This window comes from Propithecus coquereli, unplaced genomic scaffold (assembly GCF_000956105.1).
Source record: "Propithecus coquereli isolate 6110/MARCELLA unplaced genomic scaffold, Pcoq_1.0 Scaffold440, whole genome shotgun sequence".
Taxonomy (NCBI): Eukaryota; Metazoa; Chordata; class Mammalia; order Primates; family Indriidae; genus Propithecus; species Propithecus coquereli.
The window spans coordinates 1,490,533-1,505,118 of NW_012150175.1; the positions used below are offsets into that span (position 1 = coordinate 1,490,533).

General features: G+C 49.8%; 1 protein-coding gene across 1 annotated transcript in view; it reads left to right on the forward strand.

Annotated features, from left to right (window-relative positions):
• Positions 1 to 14,586, forward strand: part of TLL2 (tolloid-like 2) — a 112,703-nt gene that overhangs the window by 81,623 nt on the left and 16,494 nt on the right. The window contains exons 10-13 of the mRNA XM_012654502.1: positions 213 to 315; positions 6,573 to 6,689; positions 7,845 to 7,990; positions 8,483 to 8,678. Of these exons, the coding sequence (XP_012509956.1) occupies positions 213 to 315; positions 6,573 to 6,689; positions 7,845 to 7,990; positions 8,483 to 8,678 (562 nt within the window). The remainder of the gene's footprint in view (positions 1 to 212; positions 316 to 6,572; positions 6,690 to 7,844; positions 7,991 to 8,482; positions 8,679 to 14,586) is intronic.

The window sequence follows — 14,586 nt, forward strand, 5'->3', positions numbered from 1 at the left end:
CCTTCTCCTTCTGTTTACTCCCCATCCTGCTGAAAGTTTATTATTTAATGTCATCAGGTTTCCTGCGAGCGTGTATTTGAGACAACACTCCTACTGTGGTCTGAGAATCCTGTATGCTAAAGGGTAACGTGAGAACGCCGGTATGCAAGATGTATCTTTCAAAACTTCTTGGGCTTTGCTGCCAAAACTCACTTTATGGTAATTCTTTGCAGATCGTCTTAAACTTCACATCCATGGATTTGTTTAAAAGCCGCCTGTGCTGGTACGATTACGTGGAGGTCCGGGATGGTTATTGGAGAAAAGCCCCCCTGTTGGGTGAGTTGACTTTAGACAGCCTTAAGAGCGGAGTGATCAGATGTTCTCTGGGATGCTGTTAATGTTGGGAAGGGTCCATCTGACAGCAGTCACAGGAAGTTCTCAAGGGCCTGTGTCATTGTAAAACTCTGGGCACTCCATTTGGCCACACATGTTAAAAGCTTTTAAAACTGCAAATACCCTTTGACCTAGCAATTCCTCGCCTTGGAATTTATCCTAGGGAACTAATTAAGGAAGTTTGCAAAACTCTAGCTACAGGGATGTTCACTGGAGCAGCAGAAATTGAAAGCAATTTAAATGTTCAACGGTAGGGGTTAGCTGAATAAATCGTGATGCATCTTTTCAGTGGAAAACTTCCCAGCCATTAAAAATAAAGTTGAAAGTGACGATTGAGACAGAAAGGTATTCGTGGCACACTTTTACATGAAAAAAAGTATCTTGCAAAATAGAATATGCAGGAGGATCCCATTTTGATTAAAAAATACATGTATATTGTATAGTCATTACAAATTTAGATGCCTTTAGGGATAAGGTGTGAATGAGTGAGATGGGATTGGTATAATAAAATGAGTGGTGGGGAAATAGTGAGCTTAACACCAAATGTCCTATCCAAAGTCATTCAAAACAGAATTACTTAAAACAAGGTGCAATCTGAATTCAACTGGAAGAAATCATTTTGTAATCTATAATATAAATATCAAGTAAAATTATAAATGTAAAGAAATAACACACTGGCTATTTCAGGATGAGTATTTTTTAAAATTTTATTTTGTTGTTCTTGGTTTAGCTATATCTTCTAGTTTTTCCATGATGAGCATGTATTATTTTTGTGAGATGAGCAGGGCATGAACTCGTCCCTGAGACTTTAGCTTGACCTTTGAGTGAGACGCGGCAGGCAGGTAGTGTGAAAAGAAAGGTCAGTTCACTCCAGATGGGTCACAGGAAGAGGGATCACTCGTGGATGACGGGGAAGATGAGCGTTGTGTGGAGGACCGATGGCGTCAGTGTCTTGGGAGCCGACACTAGAACTTGCCCAGCCCAAGAACGGCAGCCACGGTGGAGCTGGGGAGAGAAGCAGACTGACAGGGAGCCAGATCGGGGGTCTCCGCTGACAGTGGGTTGCCCTCACTCTTAGAGGGGTCTGTAGGGCAAGCTCCTGGGTTGGGCAAGGCTAAGCACTCAGTGAGGACTTTGTCCCTGGCATATCTTCCTGAGAGCAGAAAAGCCACACTTCTTATGCCACAAATGATTGGCTGGGAGTGAGCTGTGGTTAGCAGTTTGCTGGGCTGAGACAGGAACGAAAGGAGAGGGCTAAGTTGAGGAGTCACGGCTGGACCGAACCCTGGCTTTATGCTGGATTCTGAGGAGCCAGGGATAGGATAGGTCAGAAGAGAAGGGACAGAGGGTCTGGCTGGACTCAAGGGGCCTGGCAGACATTATGCTTCCAGGGGTTCACTCCCCCCGGCCCCGTTCAGCTTCCACTGGGCAAAGCTCATGAGTTCCCTCTCCCAGAGGGCCGTGAGTTTAAATTCCTGGAGGTACAAACAGGTGCCCATGTCTAGTACCAAATACATAGAAAGGGGACTCCAGGGACGCTCACCGAACTATTGAAGGTGGTTCCTCTGAGAAAGGAAGCTTGGAGATGGTGGGCGGCTTCATGTTTTGTTTTGTATACTGCTCCGTTGTTTGAATCTTTTGCAAGGATGCATTCAGGTATCATTTTATAATTAAAATAACAGAAGGAGCTATGTGGGAGGAGCTTCATGAGAACACGGAATCACAGACCCCTCAGCCGGGCTGGGACCTCACAGTCACTTAATCCCTCACCTTCACGAGAAAACCGAGCTCCCACAGCCAGGTGGTGGATCAGACCAGAATTCATTTGTCTTGGTGTCAGGGAGCAGTGACTGCTGAATCTGAGCAGGGTGTCCCCGAGAGGTGCCAGATAAAATACATTATTCGTTGTTCATCTGAAATTCAAATTTAACTGGGCTTCCTGGATTTTTGTTTGCTAAATCTGGCCACCCTATACCCTCCCAGGAATGGGAGAGATTTAAAGGCTCAGGAGGAGGAAGCTCTCTGTGACTGAAGTTCCCCAAAGAGGGCCAAGGCACGTTCCTGCGAATGGGCACAGGCGGAGAGATTTCCAGTAGTTCTTTTTTCTTGAACTTGAAAAAAAGAATTTTCTCACTGCAGATCCTGGTGTCTCTGGCTGCACTTTCATTAATGAGATAGGACTTCTGTTGTTCATTGTTGGTGGTGATGGTTTGGTTTTTTGTTTTGTTTTGGTGTTTTTTGCCTCACGTTTTACCCACTTATGCGATGTGTGTGTGTGTGTGTGTACACGCAGTGTGTTGCAGCCAAGCCATGGCCCAGCGCCTGTAACCGTCATTCTTCATTTGCAGGAGTTCTCCTTTGCCAACTATTTGGCCTGCTCTGATGTTTCCAAATGCAGTTGTTAGTGAACTTTTGTGTTTGGAACAAGTGCATTGTGTCGCTGAGCTGGTCCCTGGGAGGGGTCAGTGCCATGAAATCTGCTGGGAGGAGGCAGGTCAATGCCCCTTTGGCAGGAGGGAGAGCGGATTAGGGCGGATTGTGAAAGTATGCATCTTGCTCTGAAAACTGTGCATTGCATTTTTTCCCAGGGCAGTGTGTGAAAATCCAGGCATAATGGACACATAACTTTTTATGAATGAACCCTTTATGACTCCCCATGGAGACCACTTGTAGTGTCCTCATCTGCATTTCCTCTTCTTGATATCCTTATTGAACTCCTCCTCTAAATCCAGGAACTGGATTTCAGTTTAGGAATCCGACACCTTTTCTCTAGTCTGGTTTCTCTCCAGCCTGTTTAGTCTCCTTGGAAGGAGGCTGTTTGAGACCTAGGTTTTCACGCAGTGATTAAAGAGAACTGTAGGTAGACTGAGAACATTTCATGGCTGGTTAAAGATACCAAATTGGTTTTTCAGTTTCAGGGGTCGCTTATGAGAGTGTACCTAAAGCAGGGAGGAAGATGGCTACACAGAGAACTCATCCAGGAACCTTAAGTACTGTCCTGTAAATTCGACCCCCCGCCTTTATTTCTGTAAGAGGAATTACTCTAACAATGCACTTTTGTATGCAGAACTGTGTTTGGGCATTCTGTATCACCACAGTGCACACAAAAGCCCCTTTTCCCCCCTTTCCCTAAACTGGGGAGAGAAGTTCAGAAAGGCCAGGCTGGCCAATCAGTGTCGTGTGGCCCCACTTCTGGGGCTCTCTGGCCCGGGGCAGCTTTGCTCCCAAATGAGCAGAAATGATAGAGTGAGTCCAACAGCCAAGCCTGGCATTTCCACAGGCTTGCTTTACGGTTTGAGACTTTGATCTTTATTTGTATGTATCTGTTTCCAAACTGGGAAATGGGAATGATGTTTACATTCCCTGAGGACAGATACGATGTCTCTTTATCCCAAATTGCACGATGTTCACAATTGCACCTTAGACAGAGAAGTTCCTTTTGATGGTGCTGGTGGCGATGGTGATGGTGATGAAGAAGGTGAAACTGATGATGAAAGTCTCAGACTGCCAGTGTTCAAATCCTGCTTCCACTTGCAGCTTTGAGACTTCGATCCTCTGACCCTCAGCTTTCTCATCTGTGGAATGAGATGAATAATAGTACCTAATTCAGAGAGCAACAGGGACGAAATGGGATAGTCCACGTAAAGTACTTAGGACAGTGTCCGGCATAGACACAGTTAATAAGAGGGGCTTTTATGAGAACCATTATGATGAAGATGAGAACGCGAGACAGGGGGTGCTAGTTAAGAATTACAAAGCGATTTGGGGATAGTGTTGAGGAATGATTTGTGATTTATTCTACCAAGTCTAGCTCTGCCAAGGCAGTAAAATACACCTTGACTGCAATTCCTACCTCCCCCGGGGACTGAGCAGAGACGGGTTGTCCTGTGGCCCCTGGGTGGTGGGTGGTTCATCTTAGCCGGTTAGATCCGTAGGCAACGAGGCAGTGAAAATCCCGCTCTCTTTTGGAAACAGTCCTCAGCGGCTGTGACAGCTGGGTTTCAAAAGGAGAGACTTGGACGTGGACCTTGGGCGAGGCTCAGAAGGAATTCCTTTTGTGGACCGGCGCTGTCTAACTGCTGCTCAGCCCTCCGTCTCCTCGCTTCCCGATGCTTGCGCACTGTTTTCCAAAAACCCATTGACCCTAATTGGCCACGCCAGAGGAACCATTACCGAAAATTTATAGGCTTCTGCTGCATTTTTCCTTGCAGAATTCTTGGCAGGAGTTTTATCTCATCTCACTTAATATTAAGCTCCCCAAATCCAAAAGGCTACAGGTGGCCCAAATCAGAAGGAAACAGAGGAGATTAGCAGCTTCCACTCCCATTTCTCCCCGATGAACAGATGCCACACTTGGCCATTAGGAAATGTCCACGGTGGCCTTTATTCCTCCCCCAGCCTCATCTGCTCCCCCATTTCTCAGAAGGGCAAAGTAGAATTACAGCTTCAAGTGTTTTGTCCCGTGCCTGATATGGCACCAGCAATAAGAGTACCCACTCAAGTTTTAAAAAAATATTGAGATACAACTTACATACCGTGCTATTCACCATTTGAAGTGTACTGCTCAATGATTTTTAGCATGCTCAGGAGTTGTGCAACCATCACCGCCATCAATTTTAGAATAGTTTCATCCTCCTGCAAAGAAAACCCATATCCATCAGCAGTCACTCCCCATTTCCCCCCAGTGCTAAATTCTGTGAGTGACTCACACAGTAGGTGCTTGGCAGAGCCATGGACTACCAGTCCACGTAGACCCTGGGTGCTCTGCGTTCTGAACTGATCAGTAAGAAACTCCACCCATCTCCCCCCTGCCCCATCCCTGCCCTTGCCCTGGACTGCCACCCTTGTGTGGCATTAGGAAATGGGTGGCCAAGAATTACCATGTCCCGAGAAGGCCATGCCTTCCCATTTTCCTCTGTAGAGAGTCCAGATTTCAGACCACATACCCAAAGTGTCTAAGAAATACAACTTTTTTTCAATAACGAAATTTCTATTATGAGCCTCTTTTCCATCTGGTAGTAGGAACTTAATTTCAATTCATGTTTTCTTCCCCTGGGGTGGGGGTGCAGGTGGCGGGCGTAGTTATGCCCAGGCATGGTGGCAGGGCAGGCGCCCACATCCTGACTGGCATTGCTGGGATGTCCTCCTCTCCAACTAGTCAGTCCTCAGTCCGGAGAAGTGGCCGCTGTGCTTCCTCCTTGTCTCAACTGCAGGCCAGTTCAGAGTGGTACCAAGCCCACATCTCCCTAGAAGCTTGGGAGATATTCTGTGGCTCCCCAGTCCTCTGGGCTACAGGAAAGTCACTTTCACAGCCCTCTCAGGAGCCTGGAACCACGTGGCTGCCATCCTTCCATGCTTTGCCTGAAGAGCTCCGCATGCCCGTCCCATGAGCAAATAAATGTCGGGGTAGACCATGTAGACACCGCTATTCTGAGCCCTGGGCAGGGGCTCTAGGGGAATCTGGGTCTCATTTGCCCTCCAGGCTCTGCCAAGGGAATTGGAGCACAGTTTTCTGCTTCTCCCAGATCCTTAAACCTGCTTGGGGTCTCTGTCGTCCTTTTCCATCCAGAATCTCAGCTCAGGGTGGGATGGGGTATGGGTCTTTTTGGGGCCTCCCAGGTGTTCTCTCCAATCCTTTCTCTCCCAGCCCCCTCACCCCGCCATCCTAGGTCCCCTCCTGAGACCACCAGCATGGGAAAATTGCTCTTATTCATTGTACATTCTTCCAGATCTTTGGTGCAGTGACTGGGCTTATGAAATCCAAAAGCCAAGAGGATTTGATTTCTTTGTCGCGTGTTCTCTGGCATCCCTTCCTGAGGCAGGAAAGCAGAATGTCTAATGTCCCCAAAGGGGAGGGCATACATGCAACAGGAAATGCCAGGGAAAGAAAGCTTCACCACCATCTCAGACATCGTCCTGCCACACCTTCCCAGCCGAGACAAGGCCCACTTGGTGGGGGAGGGGACGCGTTGGCTATATCCTGGGTCCTTTGACTGACTGGAATCCGGAATTCTCCCAAAGTCAGCCTGAGCGAGGCACGCAGGTGGTGTGACTCTTTCTGTCACATCTGTTCATCCTGTGTGTGCCACGGGATAAGCTGTCACAGCCAGGCTCACTGCTCACCTCGAACTCTCCCCGGCTGCGGCGAGTGCCCTCTTGCTGTCCCCAGGCGTCCTGACTGTTTCTCTTCCGCTTCCCAGGCAGGTTTTGTGGCGACAAAGTCCCGGAGCCCCTCACCTCCACGGCCAGCCGGCTCTGGGTGGAGTTCCGCAGCAGCAGCAACAGCCTGGGCAAGGGCTTCTTCGCGGTGTACGAAGGTTTGTTCACGATGGGAGAAGCCACTTGGGTGGCTCCTGAGAAGCCCCTGTCCTTCCCTTGCAGCCCACTGTCTCGCTGCCACCCCTGCTTGCCAGCGCGTGAGGGTGGGGTCACTGCCGCAGAGGCAGGCTGAGGCTCGTGCAGCCCCCACCTCCTGGAAGCAGAGGCCAGCTGTGCTTACTTCAGAACTGGTATCATCTCCCTGTCACCACCCCCATGGACCCTCCTTCCAGACCATGGGGAGTCACCTTCCCCCACACAGGAGTGGGGTATTTGTGTGTGTGTTGGTGGGGGGCGGGGGGGTAGGGGTATTAAACCCCGTGGAAATGACTGCAGCCTGTGAATTGCTGTGTGAGCCTAAGCAAAGAATCTGACCTCTCTGGGCCTCTGTTTGTTTCACTTGTGAAAAGAAGACTTTGGACAACACCAGGGAATTTCCAACCGCATTTCTTAGAAGGGCCTCTGAGGCCACCCTGGTTGTGGAGTAGAGGGAACCAACCCTCCAGGTCTGGGCTCTAGGCAGCTGCCACCAGGCAGTGCTGCTTCTATTTGTTCCAAGTACTGAGCTTCTCTTCTCCCCACCCCACCCTAACCCCACCAAAAGAGGGAAACTACTAGAAAATTATTAAGGGCCCTTTTGGCCTTAAAATGTCATTTTTGGAGAGGCCAAAGTTTTGTTTTTGTAAAAGAAATAATGTGTATGTGTGTGCATGCGTGTGTGTGCAGTGTGTGCATGTGTGTGCGCTGTGTGCGCGTGCGTGTGTGTGCACGTGGGTGTGTGTGTGCACCCTCGCATACCAGCAGTCCTCTACCCTCTGCATTAGAATCACCTGGGGAACGTCACCGCTGTTCCCAGCTCCCCCAGACCCACCTAAATCAGGACCTCTGGGGATGTGGCCCTGGCTTCCACAGTTTGGAAAACCTCCCAGGTGATTTTGGTGCACAGAGAAGGTGGAGGACATGGCTATTTTCTTACATGAAAAAAATTCAGAGTTGGAAATCAGTGCAGTTGTGCCTTTCTGGAGGCTGTCTTTGTTGGAAGGAGAGGAAAATATTGGTGAGTGGAGCCACCTAGTGGTGACAAGTGCCCCCACTTTAACTCCTAAGATCTGACCAGGGACCCCCTCTTCCTCCTGTGCTGTGTCTTTCTAAAGCTACATGTGGCGGAGACATTAACAAAGATGCGGGTCAGATTCAATCTCCCAACTACCCAGATGACTACAGACCTTCCAAGGAATGCGTTTGGAGGATTTCGGTTTCGGAGGGGTTTCACGTGGGACTTACCTTCCAAGCTTTTGAGGTGAGTGCTGCTCAGATTGTCTTACCAAGGACGAAGTAAATGGCAACTTTTACTAGACACATTCCACTCTATAAAAATAGGTTTCCATTTCTTGGTTAAAAACAGGAACCTAAGGGGCCATTTTCAAGTCCATGGTGAGTGGTGCTAGGACATCCGATACTAAAATCTTCGCAGGCTCTGAAATTGGGTTCGCCTCCCTTCTGAAGGCCGTGGAGAGATTGAGGGGAATAATTGAAGGGGAAATCTAGGATGGGATCCAAGGAAGTTTTGTAGACTTGTTCTTCCCTGTTTACCCTCTCTTAGTCTCTTCTCAGCTTGATTCACCCTGGATGTCTGCAACTAGGAGACGGTGTGGAGACACCCAGGGCACACTTGGGTCCTTTTGACTCTTGGATAGCTTTTGAGAGTGATATTTGAGTTTCCTTCTTAAATCAAAAACCTTACAGCTGGGCCATCTGTTGTCTTTGACTTTGCCTCTGTTTCGCCCTTTAGATCGAAAGGCATGACAGCTGTGCATATGACTACCTGGAAATCCGAGATGGCCCCACGGAAGAGAGCGCCCTGATTGGCCACTTCTGTGGCTACGAGAAGCCGGAGGATGTGAAGTCGAGCTCCAACAGGCTGTGGATGAAGTTTGTTTCTGATGGCTCTATCAATAAAGCAGGCTTTGCAGCCAATTTTTTCAAGGGTATGAATTAGCAGTTTGTTTCCACTTTTAGACACAAGAAGAAATACTGCTCCCCCGGGTTTAAGGCTCACAAAACCCATATGGAAGCTTAGCATCGAACTAGGCTGCCTGCAGGGAAAAGGCAGGGGCCCCATTTAGAGCTGAGTGGAGCATCCCAGCAGAGTCCCCACCTGGTCGGGGCAGGCTCAGCCTCGGCTTCTCTGTGGCAGGAAGTTCTGTACTTGGAAATTAGATTTAATAAGTTTACAAGGGCAAACTATTCTGTAGTGAAACTGAGCATTGATAACAATGAATATTTTTATAGTGGCTATCATTAATTGAGCACCCACTGTGTGCCAAGAACTGGGTAAGGTACTTGACTTGCATGATGTCATTTAATTCCCAAAATAACCCTTTGAGTTAGGTTTGGATCACGTTTGATCAGAGCTAAGAAGGGCTGCTCAGGACCACGAAGACAGTCAAGTGGCAGATCAGGGATCCAAACCCAGTGGCTCATGCCTACAATCCTAGCACTCTGGGAGGCTGAGGCAGGAGGATCGCTTGAGCTCAGTAGTTTGAGATTGCAGTGAGCTATGATGATGCCACTGCACTTCAGTCTGGGTGACAGAGCCAGACTCTGTCTCAAAAAAAGAAAAAAAAAAGAAGAAAAGAAAAGAAAAGAAATACAAATTCTCAAGCTCAAACTTTTCCAGCGTGGCCTTGCATTCCTTGATGCGGGTCAGAGAGGCAGCACAGGTCTGCAGCTCCTGAAGCGTCAGCATCCCCAGCCTGCATGCCTACCCCCAAGTGATGGGGTGTGGAAGAGAGGAAGTGGGTGACACTCTGGGAACAAGCCTCCATGCTTTGTTGGGGGCCTGCTGCTCTGTTGGGTCTTGACAGAACCAGACCCAGAACGGCATAGGTAGACCTAGCCATCCTGGCCCCAGAAGTGCGGGCTTCCGTCTTCCATCTCTGCTCTCAGGGCTCGGAGGCCCCAAAGACCACACCCTAAGAGGGAAGCATGGATGCTCCCCCACGCATTGGGCCTGGGCACCCAGGAGTACAGCAGCAGCCGTTGAACAGAGATGTCAGTTCTCTGCAGCTGATTAATTAGTGACCCCACTTCCCCAGGCCCCAGACACCCCTACCCAGGGGAGGCTGCTTTCCCTCCTTCCCTCCTGCCCTGGGACTCCTGGAGGAGCAGACCTGGAAATCTTTGTTCCTCCCCTATTCCCACTCTCCCTCTGCCCCTGTCTTAGAGCCTTCTCTAGATTCTACACGAACCGAGTGGGTGTCAGAAGAACCCACTTCAAGCCGTGTCATCCAGAGCAGGCAGCCATTCATCCTTACTGAAGCCTCAGTTTTCCTCCCTGCCAGACAGGGAGCAGGAAATCTGCCCATGTCACCTAGCCCCATGAAAGGACAGCTATGGAGGTACCTTATAGGCTGACAAGTGCCCAACAAGACCTGGGACTTATCCTTTCCTGTCTGGAGGCATCTGGGGGAGAGCAGAACCCAAGCAGTAACAGAGCGGGAATCATAACACTCTGAATAATTGGAGACAAAACTAAGTTGCGTCTTTCCCAAGCAAAAAAAGCCAGGCCATGGCAAGTGCTTTTTAAATACAGGTCATCTTGTCGTTGCACAGGGAAGAAGGATATGGCAGCCCTAGTTGAGATGCCTGGAAATCCATAGCCCCTACCCCACCCTGGGCCAGTCTGCATGTGCCTGTTGTCTCCCAGCCTGGGGAGGTCCCTGCCTGACCTGGCAGCAGTGACACTGGCAGGGTGGCTTTGAGCAAGTTGCACAACTTCTCTGAGCTCCAGTCTCCACCTGTAGAAATGTTGCTACCAGGTTATTGCAAGGTTGTGGTCAGGAGAAAGTGAAATAGTATAAGTGAATACTCTGGTATACTGTTTAGCCCCATTAATTGCATTTGCTAGGGAAGGAATCCTTGAAGTGATTATTCTGTCTGGAAAAAATGATATGACGATTTCTCCTTACTATTGCGATGATTTAGTTTCCCATTGCTGCAGAAACCAATTACCATAAAGTCGGTGGCTTAAAACAACGCGAATTTATCATCTTACGGTTCAGGAGTTGAGACCCCTGAAGTGGGTCTTGCTGGGCTAACGTCAAGGTGGTGGCAGGGCTGCATTCTTTCTTCAGGCTCTAGGGGACAATCCATTTCCTCGCCTTCTCCAGCTTTTAGAAGCTTCCTGTATTCCTTGGCTCGTGGTCCCTCCATGCTCCAAGCCGGCGATGGCCGATTGTGTCTTTCTTAGGCTGATCACAGACCCATACTCCTGTGGTCACATCTCCTCTTTTGACCCTGACTCTCCGCCTACCTCTTTCCTTATATCACCTTCCTGTCGAGACTGGGCCACCCAGATAATCCAGGACTCTCCCGTCTCAAGATCCTGAACTTAATCACACCTGCGGAGTCTTTTTTGCCATGTCAGGTAACAGACTCACAAGTTGCAAGCCTGTGATGTAGACAGCTCTGGGGCCCTTATTCTGCCTGCCATGTGTCATGTATGATGATGAGGTTTTTATTCTCAATCTATAATTCTAATTCTCCTACTACTGACCTACTCCTCCCCTGACTTCCACCCCTGGGTCTGTAAGTTAGGTGCTTGGGTCCCTTGCAGTGAGATAACCGGCAGCCAGTTCCCACTGACCCACCCACACCTCATTCCTGGTTCTACAGGTAATCAGCAATGCACCTTTTTAAGAGGATTGGCTGAGGCAGAAGATGAGGGTTGCCAGATTCAGGAAATAAAAAACCTGGATGCCCAGTTAAATTGGAATTTCAGATAAAGAACGGTTATTTTACTATGTTTCCCAAATATTGCATACTGTGCTTAGCAGTTGTTTATCTGAAAGTCAAATTTAACTGGACCTCCTGAATTTTTACGGCAGCCCAGCTGGAGGTGTCAGTTAGGGCGATGGCTTATAAGGGACGGAGTGGTGGCCCTTTCCTGCTCTAAGTAACCATGGTCGCAGGCTCCATTTGCTGGTTAGAAGGTGCCACTTTCTCCCTCCTCCACGTGTAACACGCAGCCAGCATTCACCACATCATGTGTCAGTGCTGTGCCGGGGCTGGGGATACTGAGGAAAGCACGCCGTGGTTGTCCTCAAGGGCTCGCGGTGGTGAAAGAACAGAAACAAATGGGTGATGACATCGCTGAACGGGAGTGTGGGCCTCAGTGGAGGCCGTGAGACTCCCAGGCTACTCAGTGTCCTCCTTTGAGGGTATTTCAATTTGCAGACATCTTTTTAGATGCCTGGGAAGGAGTTAACTGAGGCCCACCTATACCAACTGAATGCACAGACCTAGCCTGACATCGTTATGTCAAGGAGGACTGCAGAGAAGCGTGTTTAGCAAAGGAAAAATATGTAACATTGAACTTGACCCTGAATCTTGAAGGAGGAACAGGACTAACAGAATCCCCATCTAGTCCTATGCTGGGGAAAGACATCTACGGGGTGCTGGCCATGTGCCAGAGACTGCATTGGTCTTCTCACTTGCCAGAACAATGCCTGGGTGGGCATTATTCTTGTCCCCATTTTAAAACAGAGGAAACTGAAGTCCTGAAGTGGCAGAGCTAGGACTAGAACTGGATCTGTAGGATTCCACAGTCCACCCTCTTTCCACTAAGGAGACCCAAAAGCCACAGGAAAGGAAAGTGAAGGGGTTGGAATTTTTCCTGAGTGTCTGTGATTTGATCCTGACACTAGGCACCCTCCTGCCTTCTTGACGGCACAGGTGTGTAGGAATAAGGGCCCTGGATTTGGCATCGGAAGTCCTGGGGGCCAGTCCTGCACTCCTCACTAGCGACCCGCTCTCTGACAGGTCAGCTTTCCTTCCTGAGACCAGGTCGCACCTGCTTTGTTCTCCACTGTACTCCCAGTGCCTGCACACGGTGGGCTCAGCGAATATTAATACTTATTGAGCAATGAATGAATGGATGGGTGGATGGATGAATGGGGCTCAGTTTCCCCACTGGTGGACTGGGCGTCCTACTACCTGCTCTGCCTACCTTGCAAGGCTCTCCTGAAGGAGTGAGGTGAGAGACCACGGTCTCAGACAGCGCCGTCCAACAGACGTAGGAATCGAGGCACAAATGAGAGCTGTGTGTGCAATCTTAAATTTTCTAGCAGCCACCTTACAAAAGAAAAGAAACAGGTAAAATTAATTTTAATGATATATTTTATTTAACTTAACATGTGCAAAACAATATCATCTAATATGTAATCAATACATAACAATATTAATGACATTTTTCATACTAAGTGTTGGAAATCCTGTGTTTTATGCTCAGGGCACATCTCACGTGCTCAGTAGCCACATGTGCTGGGGCTGCCGCGTCAGACAGTGCCAGTCTGGAGACCGGGCACGGTCAGCTTCCGTAGCCCAGCCTTATTCTGGCAAGGCCATCGGTAGGATGTCCTGCGAACACAGTGCCCAGCGCGTGTGTCAGGACTTCCCCAGTGAAAGAAGCTGGAGGAGAAGCTACGGAGGCCCTGCAGAAGAGTTGGAACAAGCCAAAGAAGCTCTTGCCTTGATGCCAATTGGCAGGAGGCTCTGCACAGGGCCCAGCTGGCGCCTGGTGCTGGCCAGGGCGCCCGTTGGCCCCTGCACCCTGTCCTGGTGCCAGATGGCAGCTCCTCTTGGAGGCTGCTGGCCGGCAGCAAGCAGAGCACCTTACATTTCTAGCTGCTTTGAGAGACGCCAGCAACATTCAAGGGCTGGTGGGGCCATTTTGGTCCCACAGCCTCCACATAAAGCGTGTAAGGATTCCCACCTTGGCCGCGACATCCCATCCCACCGTCCCAGAGATGATGGGCCACTGTGGAGCATGTGCTGGGGGACTGGCTTCCTTCAAGGTATTTCTTCACAAGCCTAGGAATGTGCCTGCCTTCCCTTTCATTTGTTCTCTCTGAAACAATTTTTGGGATCCTGCCTGAGCCATCTCTTTACCTAACCACAGAATGGTTCCTTCTTTCACCACTACCACCCGGAGGATGAGAAGCCAGGTCTCCCACTGTGCTAGGCTGAGCCCTGGTTCCAGCCTCTTCTCCTACACCCACGTGCTCCCAGATTTTTCTGGGAGGCTTGGCTTGGCCCCTGAGGCCCAGAGCAAGCACCAGCCACTGGGCTTGGAGCAGAGGCTGCCGTACCGCAGCATGGAGGAAACATGGGCAGAGCTGGCGCACGTCCACGCCATCCATCCACGCTGGGGCAGGGTTGTAAATGGCCAAACATCCCACGGCTCTTGCTGGAGAGAGCTCAGGTGTAAAAGTATAACTTTCGCCCACCTTCCTGGGTCAAACAAACACTTCTAGTCCTTGGAGGAATTATATTCCGCTTGCTCTGAGCCTGAGTTCATTCCACTGGCCCCTCTCCCTCCACCTCACTAAGATGGCACCAAGATGGCTCCTCTGGGGGCCTCTCCTTCTTGCCCCCAAGGCAGGAGGAAGGGGGAGCCTCTGATGCCCCCTGCCTTGGTCCTTTGCCTGTCTTCATCTCCCCGGATGGGCTCATCCCTCAGTTTCCTCCTGGCTTCTCCCTGGGACAACCCCCAGGGCCTTGAATCTGCCGTGCTGCCCTCCTGCCTACCCAGTCTTCCTTTGCTGGCCCGGCCTTGAGGCATTTCTTTCTTTCTGTTCTTGCCTCGTCTCCCGCCCCTACTCAGGCCTGCACTACTCCATCCCTGCCCGGCCAACCTCATCCTTCTCATCACCCCCATCACCGTGTCTCTCTGCCCCCTGGCATTTCAAAAGCAACTCCATTGTTGTCTGTCGTGATAGCTCCTGTGTATAGATAGGCTATGTGTTGGGCAATTCACGTGTCTCGTTTTCAATCACCACAACCTAAAAGCAAGTATTGTTCTCATTTTAAAACAGAAGGGAGGCTCAGAGAGGA